The 27,405-nt window shown below is 37.9% G+C and overlaps 1 protein-coding gene across 4 annotated transcripts in view; it reads left to right on the top strand.

Moving 5' to 3' along the window:
• CATSPERE (catsper channel auxiliary subunit epsilon) overlaps positions 1–27,405 on the top strand; it is a 201,574-nt gene that overhangs the window by 58,059 nt on the left and 116,110 nt on the right. For all 4 annotated transcript variants that reach the window (XM_047841280.1, XM_047841279.1, XM_047841278.1 and 1 more), the window contains one exon: positions 2,005–2,082. In XM_047841280.1, coding sequence (XP_047697236.1) covers positions 2,005–2,082 — 78 coding nt within the window. The remainder of the gene's footprint in view (positions 1–2,004; positions 2,083–27,405) is intronic.

Here is a 27,405-nt window from a genome sequence, read left to right as displayed (position 1 = left end):
TCTGGGAATCTACTCCACAGAAGTCAGACCTCCAGTACATAAAGCTATATGAAAAAGGTCCTATATTTTGCAGCATTATATTAGTGGTAAAACAAAACATAATAAAACTGGAGCCACAGTAAACCTCCATTAGAGAAATTGATCTATAAATTACAGCGTAACCACATTGTAAAATATTATTCAGGCTTTCTGAGAACTGACACTGGGGACTTTCAATGGGGTACACTTGCAAGAAAAAAAGAGAATATGGGAGTGTGTATAATATGATCCAGTTTTGTTTTAAAAACTCTTAAAATGCCTCTTTTTAAAAATACATTTAAATATGTATTTGTCTATATGTCTGTAGATGCTTATATGGTGTAGAGAAAAATAGGGGAGGGCACATAATAGTTGTCTAAATCGTTTTATAGGTTGAGAGAGGCTTAATAGGTGAAGGGACTATAAAGGAAAAATAAAGCCGTGCTATAAAAAAGCAAGGAAGGAAGGAAAGGAGGAAGCACAGCAATATGAAAGCACAATATAGAATTAAAGCAAACAGATGAAATAGGATAAATAGGAATATGATATCATTATATAGGGAATAAAATTTTCATGTATGTGTATATAGGTGTGTGTGTGTGTATCCATATAACCAAAACACAGAGCAAGATTTAGAACATACAGATGTCGAAGTTATTAACATAAAGAATTCTACAAATTAATAAATCAAAGACTAACAGCCCAATAGAAAATGGAAAATAGGCAAAGGAAGTGAACAGATAGTTCACAAGACAGGAAATACAAGTGGACCTTGAACATATGGAAAGATGCTCAAACGTTTTTATAATAAAAGAGTTGGAGGTTAAAACTGCATCAAAGCACCAGTTTTCACCCACCAGATTGGCAAATTCCAAATGTGTGACAACACACAATGAAGAAAGAAGAAATCTCATACACTGCAGTATCTGTGAAAATTACAAAAGCATATACTGTATGGCTCAAGAATCACACTTTTAGTCATATAATAATACAAAATTATATATGTACAAAATTGCTCATTATAGCATTGATTATAATGGCAGAGGATTGAGAACAAATTTATTAGTAGGTTACTAGTTAAGTAAACTATGATTCTTCCATAATTTGGAAAAATATCCAAATATGTAAAGATCTCTAAGATATAACTTTAAGTGAAGAATATGTTTGAAAAAAACATGTTTATGGGGCGCCTGGGTGGCTCAGTCTGTTGAGCGTCTGACTTCAGTTCAGGTCATGATCTCACAGTCTGTGAGTTCGAGCCCTGTGTCGGGCTCTGTGCTAACAGCTCAGGGCCCGGAGCCTGTTTCAGATTCTGTGTCTCCCTCTCTCTGACCCTCCCCCGTTCATGCTCTGTCTCTCTCTGTCTCAAAAATAAGTAAACGTTAAAATAATAAAAAATAAAAACGTTAAAAAAATTAAAAAAGGAAAAAACGTTTAGAATACTTGCATTTATAAGAAAGAAAAAATAACATCTTAGTTATACACAAAAATTTTATAGAAATATAAACAAGTGATAGTAGATACTTGGGGATACAGTGAGAAGTGAGTGATGGAGTACAGGGTGGGAAAGACAAAATTCACTTTATTTTGAATATAATTTGTTTTTAACTATGTGAATAAATTGTCTACTCAAGGAAAAAATCAACAAGAAAGAAAAAATTAGATCTACATCTATTGAAATGACAATGGTGTAGATCAAGTGATGTATCGAGTGACAAAACCAAGTGTTGAATTGTGATTATAGAGAAAGAGATATAAACATACATGCACAGTTTTAACATTGGTTACTTCAAAAGTGTAGAGGAAAATTAACTCTTCCTTCATAGGTCTTTGGTTTGTTTCACTTGTTAAAAACAATATGTATCACTTTTGAGTTTTTTAATGGGATAATCAAAAATGTTTAAATAAATAAAAACATTTTTATTGTTATAAAAATGAAATTTGTCCAAAATGTAGAAAAATACAAACACTTTTTTTATTTTGTAGGTTATCATTGTATGGATATATGACCCAGAAAATGCAGATCCCAGTGAGATTCTACGGAATGCAAATGAACCTTCACTAGTAGGTGGAAACATTACTATTATCACAGATAAAATAATATGCTATGGTTCCTTTTTAAGGGCTTTGAATAATTTATTTTAAGCATTCCAGAACTAACTAAACACGCTTTAATTATCCATTACATTTAGCCACTATAGTGATTTTGAGCTAGTGCTCAGTCTCCCCAATTATAAATCTTTCTCCTGAATTCTAATTGAGCATTGCCCTTACTTTCTATGAACCGCATTATTCACAAAGATGCTAACCTTCAAAGTGTTTTAAAGGTGTTCCTTGAGCATCTGTCTAGATATCATCTTTCAAAAATCTGTCCAGTCCCTTACTGAACCCTTTACCACTTGGACACTAGTGAATTTCCTAAAGGGGCAGTACAGTGGATGAACACAGATGGTCTTCAATTTATGTGGTCTTCGGTTTTTCTACTTCACTATAGTGCAAAAGTGATATACATTCAATAGAAACTGTACTTTGAACTTGAATCTTTTCCCAGACTAGTGGGCTATCAATGTGGCATGATACCTTTGCATGACACTGGGTGCTGGCAGGGGTCACAAGAGTAAACAACCAGTACATTTAAACTATTCTGAACCCATACAACCATTGTTTTTCAATTTCAGTACAGTATTCAATGATTTACATGAGACATTAAACACCTTATTATAAAACAGCCCTGGTGTTAGATGGTTTTGCCCAACTTTAGGCTAATGTGAGTGTTCTGAGCACATTTAAGGTAGGCTAGGCTAAGCTACAACGTTTGGTAGTTAGGTGCATTAAATGCATTTTCCACTTAATGATATTTTCAATTTATAGCCAATTGTAATTCAAGGAAGATCTGTACGTCCTTTATTTCATTTGTTACAAATTTATCTCTTTCAAGATTTAAGTTTTCTGTCTTCTGTTATAACAAAAACCTATTGAAGAGAAGAATAAAATGAGTTTTAGTTTCATATGAGACTATGTCTTAATGAGTCAAGATATAATTTTTTGAATAGTATGTTACATGCCTCTTGGTAGCCAAATTCACAAGAGATGGAGTAACAAATCAGAATGACAACCTATTGGGGCGCCTGGGTGGCTCAGTCGGTTGAGCGTCTGACTTCAGCTCAGGTCATGATCTCACAGTTCGTGAGTTCGAGCCCCGTATCGGGCTCTGTGCTGACAGCTCTGAGCTCTGAGCTCGGAGCCTGGAGCCTGCCTCAGATTCTGTGTCTCCCTCTCTCTCTGCCCCTCCCCTGCTCACGCTCTGTCTCAAAAATAAATAAAAATATTTTTTAAAAAGTACTTTATTTATTTATATTTTTTCAGTTAGGGTTTGTGGATTTTTTTATATATTTTATTTTATTTTATTTATTTATTTTTTTTTAATATATGAAATTTATTGTCAAATTGGTTTCCATACAACACCCAGTGAAAAAGTACTTTAAATTATAGGGTTTTATTCTGAGGTTTTTTTCTTACAATTTTAACTATGAATCATATCAGAAAGAAAAAACCATAGATGTGTACAATATAGTTTAATGAATAATAACAATTAGCCCTATAACCACTATCAAGAAGTAAAACACCAACAATAGTACAGAAGGTCCCCATTTGTGCACTGTGAATGAGCATAATTTCTCCCTCCACCTTAGAAGTACTTGTATGGATATAATCATTTTGTTCCATCTAAAAGTAACCATTATTCTGAATTTTATGGTAATAATTGCTCTGCTTTTTTTTATTTTTTATTTTTTTTATTTTTTATTTTTAGCTTGTTGCATGATTCCTAACCAATGTAGTTTGGTTTAGTGGGTTTTGGTTTTGTGTTTACTTTTCTACTTTATATAAATGGAATCATGTTTTCTATACATTGTACATATTGCTGTTGGGGGGGGGAGGGTTAACTTTATATTACTTATTCATGTTATACCGTACCTATAGTTTATTCATTTTTGATCCTGTATGATATTTCATCATTTCAACATACTATGCATTTTTCATCCATTCTACTGTTGATGAATTTTGGATGGGCTTTTGTTTTCTTTTGTTTGTAAGGAGTGTTGGTTTCTTTCTTTTTGTTCAGCTTTATTGAGATATAAATGATATATAACATTGTGTAAGTTTAGGTATACACTGTTGATATGATACACTTATATGTTTTGAAATGATTACCATAGTAGAATTTTTAACACCTTTATCACCTACATAATTACCACTTCTTTTTTGTGGTAAGATTATTTAAGATTTACTCTCTTATCAACTTTCATTATTTAATACTGTGTTATTAACTATACTCATTATGCTATACTTAGATTCCCAGAATTTATTCATCTTATCACTGGAAGTTTGTACCCTTTGACCACCAGGTCCCCATTTTGCCCACCCCCTCAGATCCTTCAGTCACCATTCTACTCTGTTTCTGTGAGCTCAGCATTTTTTAGATTCCATATAGAAGCATATCATATACTATTTGTCTTTCTCTAACTTATTTCACTTAGCATAATGCCCTCGAGGTCCATGCATGTAGTTGCAAATGGAGACATTTCCTTCTTTTTTGTGCTTGAGTAGTATTCCATTGTATGTACACCATATCTTCTTTATCCATTAATCTGTTGATGGACACTTAGGCTGCTTCCATATCTTGGCTATTGTAAATAACGCTGCAATAAACATAGGGGTGCCTATATCTTTTTGGATTAGTGTTTTAATGGGGAGGGGTAAATACTCAGCAGTGGAATTACTGAATCATATGGTGTTTCTAATTTTAATTTTTTGAGGAACCTTCATACTGTTTTTCACAGTGGCTGCACCAATTTATATTCCTGCCAACAGTGCACAAGTGCCTTTTTCACCACATCCTTGCCAACACTTGTTATTTCTTTTTGATTTTAGCCATTCTGACAGGTATGAGGTGAGGCATCTTTTCATGTACCTGTTGGCCATCTGTATGTCTTCCTTGGAAAAAAGTCCATTCAGATCTTCTGCTCATGTTCGAATTGGATCGTTAGGTTTTTTTTGCTATTGAGTTGTATGAGTTTCGATATATTTTGAATATTAGCTCCTTAATTGGTATATGATTTGTAACTATTTTCTTTCACTCAGTAGGTTGTCCTTTCATTTTGTTGATTTAATTTGCTGTGCACATACGATTTTTATCCTTTGTTCTGTTGTAGTGGGTTAAACTGATTGATTTTGGGATGTTGAACGAGCCTTGCATACCTAAAATAAATTCCATTTTTCCATAGTATATAACTCTTTTTATATATTGTTGGATTCTATTTGCTATTGTATTTCCATATAGTTCAAAGATTTTTAAGTTTACATTTCTTTTGAGACTTCTTCCTGACCCATGTGTTATTTAAAAGTGTGTCAATTTCCAAGTAGTTAGGGATTTTCCAATTACCTTTCTGTACTAACTTCTAATTTAATTCTATTGTGACCTGACAACATACTTTCTATATTTCTATTCTTTTATTTTTTTTTAATTTTTTTTTTCAACGTTTATTTATTTTTGGGACAGAGAGAGACAGAGCATGAACGGGGGAGGGGCAGAGAGAGAGGGAGACACAGAATCAGAAACAGGCTCCAGGCTCTGAGCCATCAGCCCAGAGCCCGACGCGGGGCTCGAACTCACGGACCGCGAGATCGTGACCTGGCTGAAGTCGGACGCTTAACCGACTGTGCCACCCAGGCGCCCCATTCTTTTAAAATATTTATTGATTTGTTTTCTTAATTCGACTATAATTAATGTAGTGTTATATTGATTTAAAGTATACAATATAGTGATTCAATAATTCTATACATCACTCAGTGCTCATCGTGACAAGTGCCCTCCTTAATCCTCATCACCTATTTCACCCAAACCCTGCAATGTCCCCTCTGGTGACCACTAGTTTGTTCTCTATCGTTAAGAAACTGCTTTTTTTGTGTGTGTCTTTTTTTTCTTAGATCATTTGTTTTCTTAAATTACACATAAGAGTGAAATCATATGGTATTTGTCTTTCTCTGAATGACTTATTTCACTTAGCATTATACTCTCTAGGTCCATTCATGTTGTCACAAATGGCAAGATTTCACTCCATTTTACAGTGGAATAATATTCATTCATATATATATATATATGTTCATATATATATTCATTCATGCATATATATACATACATACATACATACATACATACATACCACATCTTTTAAAAAATATTTTTATTGCATTTATTTTTGAGAGACAGAGTGAGACAGAGCATGAGATGGGGAGGGGCAGAGAGAGAAGGAGACATAGAATCCGAAGCAGTCTCCAGGCTCCAAGAAAGAGTTCAGCAAGGATCCCAATGTGGGGCTCAAACCCACGAACTGTGAGATCATGACCTGAGCCAAAGTCAGACACTTATCCGACTGAGCCACCCAGGAGCCCCATACCACATCTTCCTTATACATGCATCCATCAATGGACACTTGGGCTGCTTCCTTATTTTGGCTAGTGTAAACAGTGCTGCAATAAATATAGGGGTAAATATATCTTTTCACATTAGTATTTTTCTTTGAGTAAATACACAGTAGTGGAATTACTGGATCATACAGTAATTCTATTTTTAATTTTTTGAGGAACCTCCATACTATTTTCCACAGTGACTACACTAGTTTGCATTCCCACCAACCGTGCACTAGTGTTTCTTTTTCTCTGCATCCTCACCATTTGTTGTTTTTCTGATTTTAGCCATTCTGACAGGTGTGAGGTGATATTCCATTGTGGTTTTGATTTTCATTTATATGATGATTAGTGATGTTGAGGATCTTCCCTTATGTCTGTTAGCTGTCTTTGCAGAAATATCTGTTCATGTTTTTTCCTATTTTTTAACTTTATTACTTGTGGTTTTTTTTGGCATTGACTTCTATAGGTTTTTTATATATTTTGGATACTAAACTTTTATCAGATGTATCATTTGCAAACACCTTCTCCCATTCATAAGGTTGTTTTGTTTTGTTTTGTTCATCGTTTCCTTTATTGTGCAGAAGATTTTAGTTTTGATGTAGCCCCAATAGTTTATTTTTGTTTTTCTTTCCCTTGCCTCAGGAGACATATCTAGAAAAAAGTTGCCATGGCTGATGTCAAAGATATTACTGACTGTTTTCTCTTCTAGGGTTTTTATGGTATCAAGGTCTCACATTAGGTCCTTAATCCATTTTGAGTTTATTTCTGTGTATGGTGTAAGAAAGTGGTCCAGTGTCATTCTTTTTGCATGTAGCTGTCCAGTTTTCCAACACAATTTGTTGAAGAGACTATCCTTTTCCCATTGTATTGTCTTGCCTCCTTTGTCATAGATTAATTGACCATCTAATTGTGGATTTGTTTCTGGGCTCTCTATTCTATTCTATCAATCTATTATGTCAATTTTTTTTTGCCAGTATCATACTGTTTTGATTACTACCTGTTTGTAGTATATCTTGAAATCTGGAATTGTGATATCTCTAGCTTTGTTCTTCTTTCTCCAGATTGCTTTCGCTCTTTGGGGTCTTTTGTGGATGCATACAAATTTTAGGATTAATTGTTTTAGTTCTGTGAAAAATGCTGTTGGTGTTTTGATAGAGATTGCATTAAATCTGTATATTGCTTTGGTTAGTATCAAGAATTTAACAATATTTGTTCTCCCAATCCATGAGCATGGAATGTCTTTCCAATGATTTGTGTCTTCTTCAGTTTCTTTCATCCATGTCATATAGTTTCCAGAGTACAGATCAGTCACCTCCCTGGTTAAGTTTATCCCTAGGTTATTTTATACTTTTTGGTACAATTATAAATGGGATTGTCTTCTTAATTTCTCTGTCTCTACTTTATTATTATTGTATAGAAATGCAACAGATTTCTGTATATTAATTTTGTATCCTGAAACTTTGAATTCACTTATCAGGTTTAGTAGATTTGGGCAGAATCTTTAGGATTTTCTATATATAGTATCATGTCATCAACAAATAGCAAAAGTTGTACTTCTTTTCAATTTGGATGCCTTTTATTTCTTTTTCTTGTCTGATTTCTGTGGCTAAGACCTCCAGTACTATGTTCAATGAAAGTGGTGAGAAAGGACATCCTTGCCTTGTTCTGATCTTAGGGGAAATGCTTTCAATTTTTTACCATTGAGGATAATGTTAGCTGTTGATTTTTCCTGTATGGCCTTTATTATATTGAGATATGTTCCCTCTAAATCTACTTTGTTGAGAGTTTTTATCATGAATTGCTGTTGTTCTTTGTCAAATGTTTATTCTATGTTTATTGAGATGATCATATAGTTTTTATCTTTTTTCTTATTGATGAGATGTATCACATTAGTTGATTTGTGAATATGGAAGCACCCTTGCATCCCAGGAATGAATCCCACTTGATCGTGGCGAATGATTTTTTTAATGTATAGTTGGATTCAGTTTGTTAATAGTTTAAGGATTCTCGGTCTGCATTTGTGTTCATCAGATATATTGGCCTATAATTCTTTTTTCTTACAGCGTCTTTATATGGTTTTCATATCATGGTAATTCTGGCTTCACAGAATGAATCTGGAAGCTTTCCTTCCTTTATATTTTTTGAATAGTTTCAGAAGAAAACATACTAACTCTTCTTTAAATATTCACTAGAATTTAGCTATGAGGCCATCTGCTCCAGGGCCTATTTGTTGTAAGTTTTTGATTATTGATTCATTTTCATTGCTGGTAATTAGTCTGTTCAAATTTTCTATTTCTTCCTGATTCCGTTTTGGGAGGTTACATGTTCTAGGAATTTATGCTTTCCTTCTAGGTTGTCCAATTTGTTGTCATATAATTTTTCATAATATTCTCTTATGATCCTTCATATCTCTGAGGCATTAGTTGTTATTCTTCTCTTCATTTCTGATTTTGTTTCTTTGTGTCCTCTTTTTTTTTAATGAGTTCTGCTAATAGTTTATTTTTTCAATCTTTTCAAAGAACATCGATCTGTTTTGTTGTTTTTTTAAGTTTCTATTTCATTTATTTCTGCTGGAATCTTTATTATTTCCTTCCTTGTACTGGTTTGGGTTTTGTTTTGTTATTTCTTTTTATTCTAGTTCCTTTGGATGTAAGGTTAGCTTTTTTATTTGAAATGTTTTCTTGCCACTTGAGGTAGACCTCTGTTGCTACTTCCCTTTCAGAATGACTTTTCCTGCATCCCCAAGGTTTTAGACTGTTGTGTTTTTATTTTCATTCGTTTCCATGTATTTTTTTTAAATTTCTTCTTTGATTTTTTGGTTGACCTATTCATTGTTTAGTGTCACATTGTTTAGCCTCCATTTATTTGTGCTCTTTCCAGACATTTTCTTGCAGTTGGCTTCTAGTTTTATAGTGCTGTGGTTGGAAACGATGAATGGTATGACTTCAATCTTTTTTAATTTGTTGAGACTTATTTTGTGGCCTGACATGTGATCTTTTCTGGAGACTGTTCCATATGTTCTTGAAAAGAATGTGTAATCTACTGTTTTAGGATAGAATGTTCTAAATATGTCTGTTAGGTCCATCTGGTTTAACGTGTCATTCAAAGCCACCATTTCCTTGTTGATTTTCTTTCTCAATGACCTATCCATTGATATAAGTGGGATATTAAAGTCCCTACTATTATTGTGTTAATGTCCATTTCTTACTTTATGTCTATTAATAGTTGCTTTATGTAATTAGGTGCTCCCATGTCGGCTGCATAAATTATTTCAATGATTATATCCTCTTGTTGGATTGTTTCTTTTTTTTTTTTTTAATTTTTTTTTCAACGTTTATTTATTTTTGGGACAGAGAGAGACAGAGCATGAACGGGGGAGGGGCAGAGAGAGAGAGGGAGACACAGAATCGGAAACAGGCTCCAGGCTCTGAGCCATCAGCCCAGAGCCCAACGCGGGGCTCGAACTCACGGACCACGAGATCGTGACCTGGCTGAAGTCGGACACTTAACCGACTGCGCCACCCAGGCGCCCCTGGATTGTTTCTTTTATCATTATGTCATGTCCTTCTTTGTCTCTTATTATAGCCTTTGTTTTAAAGTCTATTTTGTCCAATATAAGTATTGCTACCCCAGCTTTCTTTTCACTTCCATTTGCATGATAAATGTCCTTTCATCCCTTCACTTTCAATCTGCATGTATCTTTAAGACTGGTAAGAGTCAGGGTGCCTGGGTGGCTCAGTGGGTTAAGCGTCTGGCTTCAGCTCAGGTCATGATCTCACAGTTAGTGAGTTCAATCCCCACATCGAGCTCTATGCGAACAGCTCAGAGCCTGGAGCCTGCTTTGGATTCTGTGTCTCCTTTTCTCCCTCTGCCCTTCCCCCACTCACTCTCTGTCTCTCACAAATGAATAAACATTAAAAAAAATTTTTTTTAAGTCTGGTATGAGTCTCTTGTAGGCAGCATATAGTTGAGACTTACTTTTTTTTCCATTTTGTCATCCTGTGTCTTTTGATTGGAGCATTTAGTCCATTGCACTGAAAGTAATTATTATGCAGTTTTTTGAAGTTTATTTTTATTTATTTTGAGAGAGATAGAGAGCAAGTGGGGGCAGGGCAGAGAGAGAGGGAGACAGAATCCCAAGCAAGCTTGGGACAGAACCTGATGCAGAGCTTGAACACACAAATGCGAGATCATGACCTGAGCCGAAGTCAAGAGTCAGATGCTTAACTGAGCCACTTTGGTGCCCCTCAAACTAATTAATTATTGACAGATATGCATTTATTGTCATTTTGTTATTTGTTTTATGATTTTTTTGGTAGTTCTTCTCTGTTTCTTTTTTCTCTTGCTTTCTTTCTCTTTCTTCATGGTTTGCTAGCTTTCTCTAGTGATATACTTGGATTCCTTTTCTTTATGTTTTGCATATCTATCACTGTGTTTTTCCTGTTTGTAGTTACCGTTAGGTTTATATATAACATCTTGTGCATATAACAGTCTGTGTTATTCTGATTGTCACTTAAGTTTGAACCCATTCTAAAAGCACTAAATTTTTACTCCTCTCCCCCCACCTTTTTAAGTATAGTATCATACTTTACATCCTTTCATTCTGCAAATCCCTGATTGATGTTTACAAACATAGTTATTGTACTTCTTTTGTGCTTCCTACTTTTCTTACTCCTGCTTATCGTCTTTATTTTCCACTCAAAGAACCCCCTTTAACATTTTTTTGTGAGGCTTGTTTAGTGGTAATGAACTCCTTTAACTTTTGTTTGTCTGGGAAATTGTTTATATCTCCCCTCTGTTCTGAATGAGAACCTTGCTGGATAGAATATTCTTGGTTAGAGGTTTAATTCTTTCATCATTTTGACTATATCATGCCACTCCCTTCTGGCCTGCAAAGTTTCTGCTGAATAATCTGCTGATAGCCTTATGGAGTTTCCCTTGTAAGTAACTGTTTTCTCTTGATGCTTTTAAAACTCTCTCTTCATAATGACTTTTTGTTATTTTAACTACTATGTGTCTTGGTGTAGACCTCCTTTAGTTGACTTTGTTGGGGGCTCTCTATGCCTCCTGGATCTGGATTTCTGTTTCCTTCCTCAGATTCGGGAAGTTTTCAGCTATTATTTCTTCAAATAAATTTCCTGCCTTCTTTTCTCTTTCTTCTCCTTCATGGATTCCTGTAATGTGAATATGGTTACACTTGATGGTGTTGCTGAGCCCCATTAATTTATTCTCATTCTTTATTAATGTTTTTTTTGCTCTTGTTCAGTGTGATTGTTTTTCATTACTCTGTCCCCCAGTCACTGATCCATTTTGCTTCCTCTAATACTTAAACCCTCCAGTGTATTTTTAATTTCATTTATTGAGTTCTTCATCTCTAACAGGTTTTTTTTTATGTTTTGTATCTTTTTTGGTGGGGGTCTCACTGAGATCTGCCACTCTTTTCTCAAGTCCAGTGAATATCTTTATGACCATTACTTGGCATTCTATATCAGGCATGTTACTTACCTCTGTTTCATTTAGCTCTCTTGCTATGATATAGTCCTTTTTGTTTGTTTGGCATATTCCTTGTCTCCTCATTTTGTTTGACTCTCTGTATACATTTCTATGTGTTAGGAAAATTAGCTATGTCTTCTGCTCTAGCAAATAGTGGCTTTATGAAGAAGAGGTCCTCTGGTTCTGTGCAGCACAGTGCCCCCTGTTCACCAGAACTTGGCACTTCAAAGGTATATTGACTGTATGTTGCATGTACCCTACTGTTGTGACCGAGCCACATTTACATTCAGTCCAGTCATCTGCAATGGCTCTCTTTGCCTGTTATGCACAGGGTTATGTTCCTGTGTTATTAATGGGGCAGTCTGGGACCACCTTGGGCTTGAGTTGAGTCATTTGAGTGCTGACCAAGCTGCAGTTCCACCAAACTGCAGGGCACGCTCCGATGTGTCCCCTGTGAGTCTCTCATTGATGGGTGGAGTCTGCAATTAGACCAGATACCTGCCCCCAGCCCACTGTTGGGGCCACAGTTGGACTGGTGTATGTAGTTATCTTCCCCTCTCTCCAGGTAGGAGTCTTTTTGGAGTGATGCTGACCCAGTCAAGACCACTTGCACAATGCCTGCTTTGGTTGTACTCTTGCTGAATCCAATTTGGAGCGGCAAGTCCTGCGGAGAACATGGGTGTAGGTGCCAGGAAGATCCATGCTGGTCTGCTGTGAAAGAGGACCTGCAATCACCAGGAAAAATTGCCAAGGTCAGGTTGGAGAGGGTGAGTTGGCAGAAGAGTACAGGGGGTGAGATGTGTGGCATTAGTAAGATTTTCTGACGTCTGCTGTGGGAGGATGCTTGGCACTGAGGCTGGGTTGGAAGAGATGAGTCTGCAGGAGGACATGGGGGCAGAGCACCCTGTTAGCAAGCTAGCTAGAGTGTATAGGTGCTGTGCTGATTCCTGCAGGTGTCCGTGTATCTACACTGGGGGGCAGGGAAGGGAAATTGTCCCCACCAGATTTTTTGTTCTTGGAGAAGTCTCCCAAACATCCCTGCCCCTCCAGTAGATGATCTGAGATTACTAAACAAATTTCCCTCCCATATACTCCAGGCATTTTTCAAACTGCTCCTTCTATGTTGTATCTCAGAAGGGCTGTTTTGTTGTACTGTCTCTTTAATGGCCAGGACTCAGTTTTCTCTCACCCTCCAGCTCTCCCAGAGCCCAGCTACTGATTTTTTTAAGTTCCAGGTGTTAAGCCTCACTGACTGTAAGAAGTGGAGAAGTTAAGCCCCTCAGGTTTTCAAAGCCAAATGTTATGGTTATGATTTATCTTCCCAGTGTGGGTCCCCTAGGCTTGGGGTGCCCAGTATGGGGTCTGCTCCTCTCCCTTCTCCTTGCTAAAGGTAGTCCTCCCTCCTGCAGGAAGTCTCACAGCTCAGTGTGGTTCCTGAACACATCTCTGCTTTCTACCCTCCCCGGTATGGCCTCTTCTCTATATGTTCTTCTCTTCTCTGTTCTACTAGTCTTCAGGTCATTTTCTGGGATATTTACACTGATATGTGTGTTATCTGGTTGTATCCATGGGACAAGGTGAGTTAGGATCCCCCTACTCCATTTTCCCCAGAAGTCTATGGTTTCTTTTTTTTTTTAATTTGTTAAGTAGTGTTTTATGGCCCAGAATGTGGTTGCTTGATAGGTAAGCACATTTTGGGGTGATGAAATTGTTTTGGAACTAGATAGAGGTAGTGGTTGCACAACATCATGAATGTACTAAAAGCCACTGAACTGTAAACTTTAATTTGGTTAATCTTATGTGAATTTTACCTTCAAAAGAAATTATTTTATTTTATCCTTGTTTACTTCTTTTCTAATGCTCTCCTTTTTTATGTAAATCCAAGTTTCTGCCCTTTATCATTCTCCTTCTGTCTGAAGAAAATATTTTAACACTTCTTGCAGGACAGATCTGGTGGTGAGGAATTCCCTTGGTTTTTGTTTTCTGAGAAAGTCTTTATTCCTCTGTCACTCTTGAAGGATAATTTTCCTGGATATAGAATTCTAGTTTGGTGGATTTTTTTCTTTCAACACTTTAAATATTTCACCCATCTATCTTCTTGCTTGTGTGGTTTCTGACAAGAAGTCTTTTTTAGGGGGCCTAGGTGGCTCATTTAGTTAAGCATCCAATTTTGATCTCAGCTCATGTCTTGATCTCAGGGTCATGAGTTCATGCCCCATGTTGGGCTCCATGCTGTGTGTGAAGTCTTCTTAAAAGAAAAGAAAAAAGGAGGGGTCACCTGGGTGGCTCAGTTGGTTGTGTCCAACTTCGGCTCAGGTCTTGATCTCACAGTTCATGAGTTCGAGCCCTACATCAGGCTCTGTGCTGACAGCTCAGAGCCTGAAGCCTGCTTTAGATTCTGTGTCTCCCTCTCTCTCTCTCTGCCTCTCTCTGCTCATTCTCTGTCTCTCTCTCTCTCTCTCTCTCTCTCTCTCTCTCAAAAATAAATAAACATTAAGAAAAATTAAAAAGAAGAAGAAATAAAGTATCTTTTAATTGTTACTCTTGTTGATCTATAGGTTGTTTTTTGTTTTTTGGTTTTTGGTTTTTTTTTTTGGTGTGCTTTTTTTTCCTCCAGTTTTTTTCAAGATTTTGTTTTTGCCTTCAGTTCTCTGTAGCTTGACTATGGTATGCCTTGGAGTAGTTGTTTTGCATTTCCTCTTGGTGTTCCCTGAGATTCCTGGATTTGTGTTTTTGTGTTTGTCATTAGTTTTGGAAAGTTCTTGGCCATTATTGCCTCAAATATTTATTTTGCTCCATTCTTTCTTCTGGCATTCCAGTTGTGCATATGTTACATCCTTTGAAATTATCCCATAGTTCTTGGAAGTTCTGTACCTTTTTTTAAAATTCTCCCCTTTGTATTTCAGTTTGGGAATTTTCTTTTTATCTGCCTTTAAGCCCACCAATTCCCCTCTTCAGCTTTGTTTTGTCTACTGATGAGCATATCAAAAACATTCTTCATTTCTATTACATTGCTTTTTATCCTAACACATCCTTGACTCTTAGAATTTCCACTTTTCTGTTTACATTACTCATCTGTTCTTCCATAATTTCTAATTTTTCTGTTATAGTCCTTGACATACTAATCACAGTTATAAATTCCCTATCTGATCATTCTAGTATGTGTGTCATTTCTGATTCTGGTTCTGTAATTTGCTTTTTCTCTTCAGACTTTGTTTCTGCTTGCCTTTTGGTGTGCTTACAACTTTGTTTGCTGTTGTTGATATATGTTATATTGGGCAATAAGAACTGGGGTAAATAGGCCACTTCTATGTGGATTTATATTAATCTGGCTAGGAATTTAATTTAATTTAATTTAATTTAATCCACTGAATTGTGTAAAGTCCATCCACATGTCATGAAATCTAATGGACACATCTCAAGACTTGGTAGCATTTAACATGTCAACATGTTTAACCATTTCTTTTTTCTTCATTTCATTTTTTTTCTTGTTTGTTGTAGCTATAGGTGCCAGAAACTTTAAATTGGTTTAAGATTCTTTTTTTTTGTCTCCCCTTCTGACTTCAGGTTTATCTAAGTTTCCCTCTTCAGAGATTGTATGTGTCTTATGGCTCTTTAAGCTATGATCCACTATTAGACTGAAGCCCTTTTGATGTGGTGGTAAGGTATGAGTGAGGAGAGCCTTATACAATCTCCCAATTAAATGCCAGCCTTTTACTGGGCTTGCTTCTCTTGTATGTGACCTTCAGAGTTTATTCTTATATAGCTTCCCCCTCCCTTAACTTACTGAGACTGGAATTCTAGAGGAGATGGGAGTGAGAGGAATGCTCTCCCCTATGGCTCTGGGACAGGACACCGGTAAAGTCTTTCTCTCTGGAGAGTAAGCCCTTGTTGTGAAAAGGGTGGGCCTTCAGGATATTTCACAAAGATTACTTTTCCTCTCCCTCTGCCAGAGCCATGAAGGAATCTTTCTCTAGTCCTCACTGTGAGAATTTGGTGGAGTTTTCCCTAAAACTGTAACCATAAGGAGATTCTTTACCTCAACTCAGTTTCCCACAACTTGTCAAAATTACCATTTAAGTGTTACTTACCACCGTTTTATGGCTCCAGTAGCTTCTGCTCCATGTAAGCAGATCTCAGCTATGACTTTCTGGATTCACCTGACTCTCCCAATCTTGGGACAATAGTTTGCCTTGCAAAGTCAGTTCTCTGAATGGGCTCAAGAAAAGTCATTGATTTTTAATTTGTCCAGCCTTTTCTTGTTGTAGTGATAGAAGTGACATCTTCCAAGCTCTTTACATGGTGGAGCTGAAACTCTGTATAATGTATTTTTATTTCATTAAAAATTTTTAATGTTTATTTATTTTTAGAGAGAGAGACACACAGAGACAGAACGTGAGCAGGAGAGGGGCAGAAAGAGGGGGAGACACAGAATCTGAAGCAGTTTCCAGGCTCTGAGCTGTCAGCACAGAGCCCAATGCAGGGCTCAATCCCATGAATTGATCATGAACTGTGAGATCATGATCTGAGCTGAAGTCAGATTCTTAATCGACTGAGCCACCCAGGCACCCCTGTATAATTTATTTTTAGTTCTGTTCATTCTTCAATGAATACCGTGCATCTTCAGTCTCTACAACCAAGAACTTCTATATATGGTTGTACAGCTTGGACAGAACAGCCATTGTAGTGACTCTGCTTTTAGTCCACTGAATTGTGTAATCAAAGTTCATCCCCCGTGTCATGAAATCGAATGGACACGTCTCAAGACTTGGCAGCATTTAACATGTTTAACCCTTTCTTTTTTCTTGAAACACTCTCTTCTTATGGCTTCCCTAGCACTGAAACATCTTAGTTTCCCTCCTACTTTACTTGCTAGCCTTTGCCAACTCCGTTACTTACTCCTCTTCCTTCACTAGTCTTTAAATGAGTCTTTGCATTTACTCCCCAGGTGATCTCACTTAGACCCTATGGTTTTAGATATCAATTATATGAAAATGGGTTACAAATTTATATCTCCAGCAAGAACTTTACTCTTTCCTTTTCAAATAATAAATTCAACTGACCACTGCCATCCCCGTTTAGATGTCTTATAAACAGGTTATAAACTATGGATAAAATGGACTCTCCAGTTTGCCTGTAAATCTGTTCTTCCCACAGGCTTCACCATCACAATACATGACACCACCATCCTTGTACTGTCTCAAGGAACAGCTCCCTAAGTGATCTCAGTGCCCCCACTCTGTCCCCACCCTAAAATCTATTTTCCATATGACAATGACAATTTTAACTATAGTATGTCAAGGTTTCCTGTTCCAGACTAGAGGAAGTAAATGCTTTCATTTTACTTCTGACACTGGTCAGAATGGAAAGAAATCCTAGACAAAATACATTTCACTCACAAAAAGACTGAAAGAGAGAAAAGGAAAGTAGAGGTGATTAGGGACCTTGAGATTCTAAGAGCACCCCACCAGTGAGTTCCCTGAAGTTCCCTTATATACTCTGGCCTGGGCATTAGGGATGCCTGAATTCAGTAATTCCAGCAAGCACAGAAGAAAACAAGCCCCAAGAAAGGCCTGCATTCTTTATCCAAAAGACCAGATAGACCCATTGGTGGCCCAGAAGGGCAAAAATCTTTTAACATACCTGCCTGATCTTGAACCAACCACCACAGAAAAGAGCTGTTCCCATTTCCCACTACAATAAGTGCTGCAGTAGGTGCTCCGTTGGCCAGAACCCTGTTTCTCTTCCCACCTCCTGCAGTAATGAGGAACTTTCCCTCCCTTGCGGAGCCTACAGGTAGAAATCTGACTGTCACCCATCTACAATAATGAAGAAGTGTCCTTCTCGCATGGTGCTCATAGGCAGAACTCTTGACTTCCATCCCCACACTGCAGTAACACGGCAAAGCTAATTACCACTTCTATTCATGCATCTCTGTCTCTTCTCTCTCTCTCTCTCTCTCTCTCTCTCTCACACACACACACACACACACACACACACAAATGAGGCAGTGCCTCATCCTGCAGCACCTGTAGGTGAAACTCTGACTCCTACCTCTACCTTCTAATAAGGTGGGACCCCTGCTCTGCAGAGCCTGTGGATGGGATTCCAAAGTCAACCCCACCCTATAATAAGGAAGCAGTGAAGCAGCAAAGCAGCACCCCTTCCTTGTGGTGCCTGTGGGCAGGATTCTGACTAACCTCTGCCCTGCAATAACAAGGAAACACAGCTTCCCTTCCCTAACTAGCACTGGGGGACTAGTGGGTGGGGTCCTCTATTCCTGTTAACACAAAAATTGAAAAGAACAAAATGGCACTGCAGTAACTTTATAAACTAACATTTGAACCACAATCCACAAAAGTGATCTATGACATGCATTCTGATGCTAAACAGATTGACTACCTCATAATATGAAAGATTTAAGTAGGAATTCACGTCTTATTATATAATACTAAAATTTTCAGGGGATACAGTCCAAAAATTACTCACCAGACCAAGAAAAAGGAAACTCTTAACTTAAAAGACGATCAACAGAGGCCCCTGGGTGGCTCAGCTGGTTAAGCATCTGACTCTTGATTTCAGCTCAGGTCATAATCTCATGGTTCATGAGATTGAGCCCTTCCATGCTGTCAGCACAGAGCCTTCTTGGGATTCTCTCTCTCCTTCTCTCTCTCTGCCCCTCCCCACTCCCCATTCTCTCTCAAAATAAATAAACATTTTTTTAAAAAATAAAAGATCAATAGATACTATATGAGACAAATGTTGAAATTATCAAACAAAGGAATGAATCAGTAAACTTAAGATAGAACAATAGAGATCACCCAATTTGAACACCATGCAGATTGAAAATAGAAACAAAATGAACAGAGACTCTGGGACCTGTGGAACTATGACAAAAGATCTGGCATACGTGTCATTGAAGTCCTATGAGAGAAAAAGACAGTGGGACAGAAAAAGTAAGCAAATAAAATATGGCTGAAGATTTCAAAAATTGACAAAAGACATAAATCTTAAAACAAAAAAGCACAACATAAGCGCCTGGGTGGCTCAGTCGGTTTAGTGTCCAATTATGGCTCAGGTCATGATGTCATGGTTCGTGGTTTCAAACTTCATGTAGGGGTCTGTGCTGACAGCTCAGAGCCTGGAGACTGCTTCAGATTTTGTGCCTATGCCCCTTCCCCACTAATGCCCCCCCCCCGCCTCTCAAAAATGAATAAATGTTTAAAAATTTTTAAAAAGAAGCACAAAAAATCCCAAATAAGATAAACCCCAAAAAGCCCACACTAAGACATGTCATAATCAAACTTCTGAAAACTAAAGGTAAAAGGAAAGTCTTGAAAACAACCAGAAAGAAACAATGCATTGCCCATATAGAATGACAATTTGACCAATGGATTTCCCATCAAAAACCATGGAAGCCAATAGGAATTTGTACAACTCTTTTCAAGACTCAAAAAGAAAGAACCACCAGCCCAGGATTCTATATCCATCAGTCAAGAATGAAGATAAAATAATGACACTTATAAATGAAAGAAAACTATGAAAGCTTGCAGTCAGCAGACATACATTAAAATCATGGATAGAGAAAATTCTTAACACATAAGGGAAATAGAAAAAGAAATCCTTAAACATCAGGTATAAGAAAGAACAAGGAAAAGAGTAAAAATATGGGAGGATATGATGGTCTGTCCTTACTCTTGAACCTTCTAACTCATGTTTGATGGTTGAAGCAAAATATTATAACATTGTCTCACGTGGTTCTCAATGTATGTAGAGGAAATATTTAAGACAGCTATATTATAAATAGAGGAGGGTAAAGGGATATCAATCTGTTTTTGATATTGTACCCAACCATTACATAAGAACATAACCACTAGGCGAGAACTTGGTAAGGGGTGCCTGACATCTTTGCAACATGCTGTGAATCTATAATTCTTTCAAAATAAAAAGTTACAAAAATTTTTTGAAAAGCTAAAAGAACTGAAGAAATAGACAAATCCACAATTATAGTCAGGTGCTTCAGTATTTCCAATAATTGAAAGAATTACTAAACATAGGATACAGAAGAACTGAATAGTGCCATCAAACAATGAGATCTGACAGCCATGGAATACTCTGCCCAACAACAGTAATATATATATTATTATTTTGGGGATCAGTTTCTTTATTTGTCTTTCTGTTGCTTCATTGTTAGTGTATAAGAATGCAACTGATTTCTGTACATTGATTTTGTATCCTGCAACTTTGCTGAATTCATGTATCCATTCTAGCAGACTTTTGGTGGAGTCTATCGGATTTTCCATGTATAATATCATGTCATCTGCAAAAAGCGAAAGCTTGACTTCATCTTTGCCAATTTTGATGCCTTTGATTTCCTTTTGTTGTCTGATTGCTGATGCTAGAACTTCCAGCACTATGTTAAGCAACAGCGGTGAGAGTGGGCATCCCTGTCGTGTTCCTGATCTCAGGGAAAAAGCTCTCAGTTTTTCCCCGTTGAGGATGATGTTAGCTGTGGGCTTTTCATAAATGGCTTTTATGATCTTTAAGTATGTTCCTTCTATCCCGACTTTCTCAAGGGTTTTTATTAAGAAAGGGTGCTGGATTTTGTCAAAGGCCTTTTCTGCATCGATTGACAGGATCATATGGTTCTTCTCTTTTTTGTTGTTAATGTGATGTATCACGTTGATTGATTTGCGAATGTTGAACCAGCCCTGCATCCCAGGAATGAATCCCACTTGATCATGGTGAATAATTCTTTTTATATGCCGTTGAATTCGATTTGCTAGTATCTTATTGAGAATTTTTGCCTCCATATTCATCAGGGATATTGGCCTGTAGTTCTCTTTTTTTACTGGGTCTCTGTCTGGTTTAGGAATCAAAGTAATACTGGCTTCATAGAATGAGTCTGGAAGTTTTCCTTCCCTTTCTATTTCTTGGAATAGCTTGAGAAGGATAGGTATTATCTCTGCTTTAAATGTCTGGTAGAACTCCCCTGGGAAGCCATCTGGTCCTGGACTCTTATTTGTTGGGAGATTTTTGATAACCGATTCAATTTCTTCGCTGGTTATGGGTCTGTTCAAGCTTTCTATTTCCTCCTGATTGAGTTTTGGAAGAGTGTGGGTGTTCAGGAATTTGTCCATTTCTTCCAGGTTTTCCAGTTTGTTGGCATATAATTTTTCATAGTATTCCCTGATAATTGTTTATCTCTGAGGGATTGGTTGTAATAATTCCATTTTCATTCATGATTTTATCTATTTGGGTCATCTCCCTTTTCTTTTTGAGAAGCCTGGCTAGAGGTTTGTCAATTCTGTTTATTTTTTCAAAAAACCAACTCTTGGTTTCGTTGATCTGCTCTACAGTTTTTTTAGATTCTATATTGTTTATTTCTGCTCTGATCTTTATTATTTCTCTTCTTCTGCTGGGTTTAGGCTGCCTTTGCTGTTCTGCTTCTAGTTCCTTTAGGTGTGCTGTTAGATTTTGTATTTGGGATTTTTCTTGTTTCTTGAGATAGGCCTGGATGGCAATGTATTTTCCTCTCAGGACTGCCTTCGCTGCGTCCCAAAGCGTTTGGATTGTTGTATTTTCATTTTCGTTTGTTTCCATATATTTTTTAATTTCTTCTCTAATTGCCTGGTTGACCCACTCATTCGTTAATAGGGTGTTCTTTAACCTCAATGCTTTTGGAGGTTTTCCAGACTTTTTCCTGTGGTTGATTTCAGGCTTCATAGCATTGTGGTCTGAAAGCATGCATGGTATAATTTCAATTCTGGTAAACTTATGAAGGGCTGTTTTGTGACCCAGTATATGATCTATCTTGGAGAATGTTCCATGTGCACTCGAGAAGAAAGTATATTCTGTTGCTTTGGGATGCAGAGTTCTAAATATATCTGTCAAGTCCATCTGATCCAATGTCTCATTCAGGGCCCTTGTTTCTTTATTGACCATGTGTCTAGATGATCTATCCATTTCTGTAAGTGGGGTGTTAAAGTCCCCTGCAATTACCACATTCTTATCAATAAGGTTGCTTATGTTTATGAGTAATTGTTTTATATATTTGGGGGCTCCCGTATCCGGCACATAGACATTTATAATTGTTAGCTCTTCCTGGTGGATAGACCCTGTAACTATTATATAATGTCCTTCTTCATCTCTTGTGACAGCCTTTAATTTAAAGTCTAGTTTGTCTGATATAAGTATGGCTACTCCAGCTTTCTTTTGGCTTCCAGTAGCATGATAAATAGTTCTCCATCCCCTCACTCTCAATCTGAAAGTGTCCTCAGGTCTAAAATGAGTCTCTTGTAGACAGCAAATAGATGGGTCTTGTTTTTTTATCCATTCTGATACCCTATGTCTTTTGGTTGGTCCATTTAATCCATTTGCATTCAGTGTTATTATAGAAAGATACGGGTTTAGAGTCATTGTGATGTCTGTATGTTTTATGCTTGTAGTGATGTCTCTAGTACTTTGTCTCACAGGGTCCCCCTTAGGATCTCTTGTAGGGCTGGTTTAGTGGTGACAAATTCCTTCAGTTTTTGTTTGTTTGGGAAGACCTTTATCTCTCCTTCTATTCTAAATGACAGACTTGCTGGATAAAGGATTCTCGGCTGCATATTTTTTCTGTCTAGCACACTGAAAATCTCATGCCAATTCTTTCTGGCCTGCCAAGTTTCAAAAGAGAGATCAGTCACAAGTCTTATATGTCTCCCTTTATATGTGAGGGCATGTTTACCCCTTGCTGCTTTCAGAATTTTCTCTTTATCCTTGTATTTTGCCAGTTTCACTATGATATGTCATGCAGAAGATCGATTCAAGTTACGTCTGAAGGGAGTTCTCTGTGCCTCTTGGATTTCAATGCCTTTTTCCTTCCCCAGTTCAGGGAAGTTCTCAGCTATTATTTCTTCAAGTACCCCTTCAGCACCTTTCCCTCTCTCTTCCTCCTCTGGGATACCAATTATGCGTATGTTATTTCTTTTTAGTGTATCACTTAGTTCTCTAATTTTCCCCTCATACTCCTGGATTTTTTTTATCTCTCTTTTTCTCAGCTTCCTCTTTTTCCATACCTTTATCTTCTAGTTCACCTATTCTCTCCTCTGCTTCTTCAATCCGAGCCGTGGTGGTTTCCATTTTGTTATGCATTTCGTTTAAAGCGTTTTTCAGCTCCTCGTGACTGTTCCTTAGTCCCTTGATCTCTGTAGCAAGAGATTCTCTGCTGTCCTGTATACTGTTTTCAAGCCCAGCGATTAATTTTATGACTATTATTCTAAATTCACTTTCTGTTATATTATTTAAATCCTTTTTGATCAGCTCATTAGCTGTTGTTATTTCCTGGAGATTCTTCTGAGGGGAATTCTTCCGCTTGGTCATTTTGGATAGTCCCTGGCGTGGTGAGGACCTGCAGGGCACTTCCCCTGTGCTGTGGTGTATAACTGGAGTTGGTGGGCGGGGCCGCAGTCAGACCTGATGTCTGCCCCCAGCCCACCGCTGGGGCCACAGTCAGACTGGTGTGTGCCTTCTCTTCCCCTCTCCTAGGGGCGGGATTCACTGTGGGGTGGCGTGGCCCGTCTGGGCTACTTGCACACTGCCAGGCTTGTGATGCTGGGGATCTGGCGTATTAGCTGGGGTGGATAGGCAAGGTGCACGGGGGCAGGAGGGGCAGGCTTAGCTCGCTTCTCCTTAGGTGATCCACTTCAGGAGGGGCCCTGTGGCAGCGGGAGGGAGTCAGATCCGCTGCCGGAGGTTTGGCTCCGCAGAAGCACAGAGTTGGGTGTTTGCGCGGAGCGAGCAAGTTCCCTGGCAGGAACTGGTTCTCTTTGGGATTTTGGCTGGGGGATGGGCGAGGGAGATGGCGCTGGTGAGCGCCTTTGTTCCACACCAAACTGAGCTCTGTCGTCCGGGGGCTCAGCAGCTCTCCCTCCCTTTGTCCTCCAGCCTTCCCGCTTTCCAAGCAGAGCTGTTAACTTATGACTTCCCAGATGCTAAGTCGTGCTTGCTGTCGGAACACAGTCCATCAGGCCCCTCGGCTTTTGCAAGCCAGACTCGGGGGCTCTGCTTGGCCGGGGAGCCGCCCCTCCGCCCCGGCTCCCTCCCACCAGTCCGTGGAGCGCGCACCGCCTTGCCGCCCTTCCTACCCTCTTCCGTGGGCCTCTCGTCTGCGCTTGGCTCCGGCGACTCCGTTCTGCTAATCCTCTCGTGGTTTTCTGGGTTATTTAGGCAGGTGTAGGTGGAATCTAAGTGATCAGCAGGATGCGCGGTGAGCCCAGCGTCCTCCTACGCCGCCATCTTCCTCTTCCCCATATTATTATTTTTAATGTTTATTTTTAAGAGAGAGAGAGAGAGAGATAGCACAGTGGGGGAGGGGCAGAGAAAGGGGGACAGAGGATCCGAGGCTGGCTATGCGCCGACAGCAACAAGCCCAATGCGAGGCTTGAACTCACGAACTGCCAGAACCATGACCTGAGCTAAAGTGGGATGCTCAACTGACTAAACCACCCAAGCGCCCCTACATGTTATTCTTAATTGTGCACAGTACAGTAACCAAGAAAGACTATATCTTTGGTCATAAAACAAGCCTTAACAAATTTAAGAGAATTTAAATCACAAAAAAATATGTTCTCTGACTATAAAGGAATCAAACCAGAAATCAGTAACACAAAAAACAGCTAGAAGTCTCCAAACACTTGGGAATTAAACACATTGCAAAATAATTCATGTGTCAAAAAAGTCTCAAGAGAAATAAAAAATACTGAACTGATGGAAAATGAAAATATAGCATGACATAATAGGTGAGACACAGCTGAAGCAGTGCTGAAAGGGAAATTTATACCACAAAATTCTTACATTAGAAAAGAAGAAAAGTCTAAAGGTCATCTAAATTTGAATTTTAACTCTTCTATAGCTACAATAATCAAGACCACGTGGCATTGACAGAGGACTACATACACAGACTAGTGGGACAGAACAGAGGTTAGAAATAGACCAACAAACGTACCAACAAACTGATTTGTCTGTGGGGACAGCAGCGGGGGAGGGGTACCTTTTTAATTGGATGATGGAAAAGCAGGAAATAGAGAACTTCCAGAACTACTGTGTCCAGGAAGGGAGATTAAAACTTTATGCACTGAATTGTATTAACTTTACTTTAGGCAACTGATTTTTAGCAAGATACAAAAGCAGTTTAATGGAGGAAGGATGGTCTTTCACCAAATTGTGTTAGAATAATTGAACATTCATAGGCACACACAGAAAAAGAACCTCCTACTTTATACAAAAATTAATTTAAAATTTAAATAGATCTAACCATAAAACATAAAACTATAAACCTTTCAGGAAAAAACAGAGTGGAAAATTTTCATGACTTAGGGCTAAGCAAAGAGTTCTTAGAAATGATACCAAAAGCACAATCTGTAAAAGAATCAATTATTCAATTGCACTTCATAAAACTTTAACTTTTGCTCTACAGAGACCTTTTAAGAAGATGAAAATACAAGCCACAGGCTAGGAGAACATTGTTTGCCAATCACATATTCACCAAAGAACTTGCATCTATGCATGATCTATGCGTGAGCCAAATAATAAGCAAATTAAAATGTCGTGTGATTAGAACAAACAGTGAAATAAAAGAAACATTTTATTTTTACTTCTTTTTAATGTTTATTATTTATTTTTGAGAGAGAGAGACAGACAGACAGACAGACAGAGTATTAGCAGGGGAGGGGCAGAGAGAGAGGGAGACACAGAATCTGAAGCAAGCTCCAGGCTCTGAGCTGTCAGCACAGAGCCAGAATATATAAAGAATGCTCTAAACAAATGATGCAGTTAGAAAATGGGCAAAAGACTTGAACAGGTGCTTTGTGATAAAGGATATATGGATGGCAAATAAGCTCATGAGAAGATGTTCAACGTTATTAACTATTAGGTAAATACAAATTAACGCTATAAGATAAGGTCACATGCCTATCAGAATGTCTAAAATTTAAAAATACTGATAATTACAGGTGCTGACAAGGATACAGGGCAATTGTATCTCATACATTGCTGGAAGGGATGAAAAATCTACAGACACTCTGGAACACCATGTGGCAGTTTCTTATAAATTGAAACATATATTTGTAATATATCCCAGGAATCTCACTTCTCATTATTTATTCTAGACCTAGACACAGGGAAATAAAAACTTATGTTCAAACAACAAACTGTACAAAAATATATCAGCTTTTTTTTTTGTAATAGCCCCAAACTAGAAACAACCCAAATGTCCTTCAGTGGGTGAATGAGTAAACTGAGAAATGTGACTCAGCAAGAAAAAGAAATGAGGTTTTTTTTTCCCCCAAAAAAAGTTTGCAAAGATTTTGGGTACCCAGAATTTCCAGGAAGGCTTGGAAAATGGGTGGGAACTGGGAGAGACCAGCCCTAATGCCACAGCGAAGATCATAGCACAAGAGCCAAAAGTATGCATGCCCCTGCCTTTGCCTGGAACTGCATCTGGTGGTGCTGACCTCTAGCACAGGTCATGGGATGCCATGTGCTGGCACTTCTGCCTCCAGAATCTGGAGGTTGTTGTCACCACCATTGTCCTCTGAGGGGGCAGGGAATTCTCCAAACATCAAGTGGCCTTAGGTGCTCATCAGATAAATGAAAGGCAGTGCTCACTAAATGACTTGTCTGTCTTGCAAAACTAAGTTCAACAATGTGTTCTAGCAAAATAAAAAATGAACCCAACAAAGAAAGAGGAAGCCATAAGCTTCAAGACATGGTGGAATAAACTTAGGCATTTGATGAGAAATCCTGATTTTGCAGAGGTAGGTCTAGAAAGATATCTCTACGTGGAATGGGAATAGGAAGTTAAATCGTCCTTGAAGAATATCAACACAATGAAGTAGTTGCCATGAAACAAATGGTATGAAGTGGGGACGTGTAAATGCATAGTGATATTAATGAGACAAAGATACATATTTCTTTTTTAGTTAATAAGAAAAAAAGTCCATAGAAATTATTGGAAAAACAAAAATCTATGAGTGATCTATGCATGAGTCCAATAATAAGCAAATTAAAATGTCATGGGATTAGAACCCAACAGTGAAATAAAAGAAACATTTTATATTTTATTCCTTTTTAAATTTTATTATTTATTTTTGAGAGCGAGAGAGAGACAGACAGACTATAAGCAGGGGTTGGGGTAGAGAGAGAGGGGGACACAGAATCTGAAGCAGGCGCCAGGCTCTGAGTTGTCAGCACAGAGCCTGATGCAGAGCTCAAACTCACAAACCAGGAGATCATGACCTGAGCTGAAGTCGGACGCTTAACCGACTGAGCCACCTAGGCGCCCCAAGAAACATTTTTAAACTGTCACCAAACCTTCCAAGATATAAGCTGTTTTAGTAGCAAGTAGATATCATGTACATTTGTGTTTAATTTGTTTGGGTT

This window comes from Prionailurus viverrinus, chromosome F1, assembly GCF_022837055.1.
Source record: "Prionailurus viverrinus isolate Anna chromosome F1, UM_Priviv_1.0, whole genome shotgun sequence".
In the NCBI taxonomy this organism is placed as follows: Eukaryota; Metazoa; Chordata; class Mammalia; order Carnivora; family Felidae; genus Prionailurus; species Prionailurus viverrinus.
Note: the sequence above shows the minus strand (reverse complement) of the source record. Positions and strands in the feature narration are given on the sequence as shown.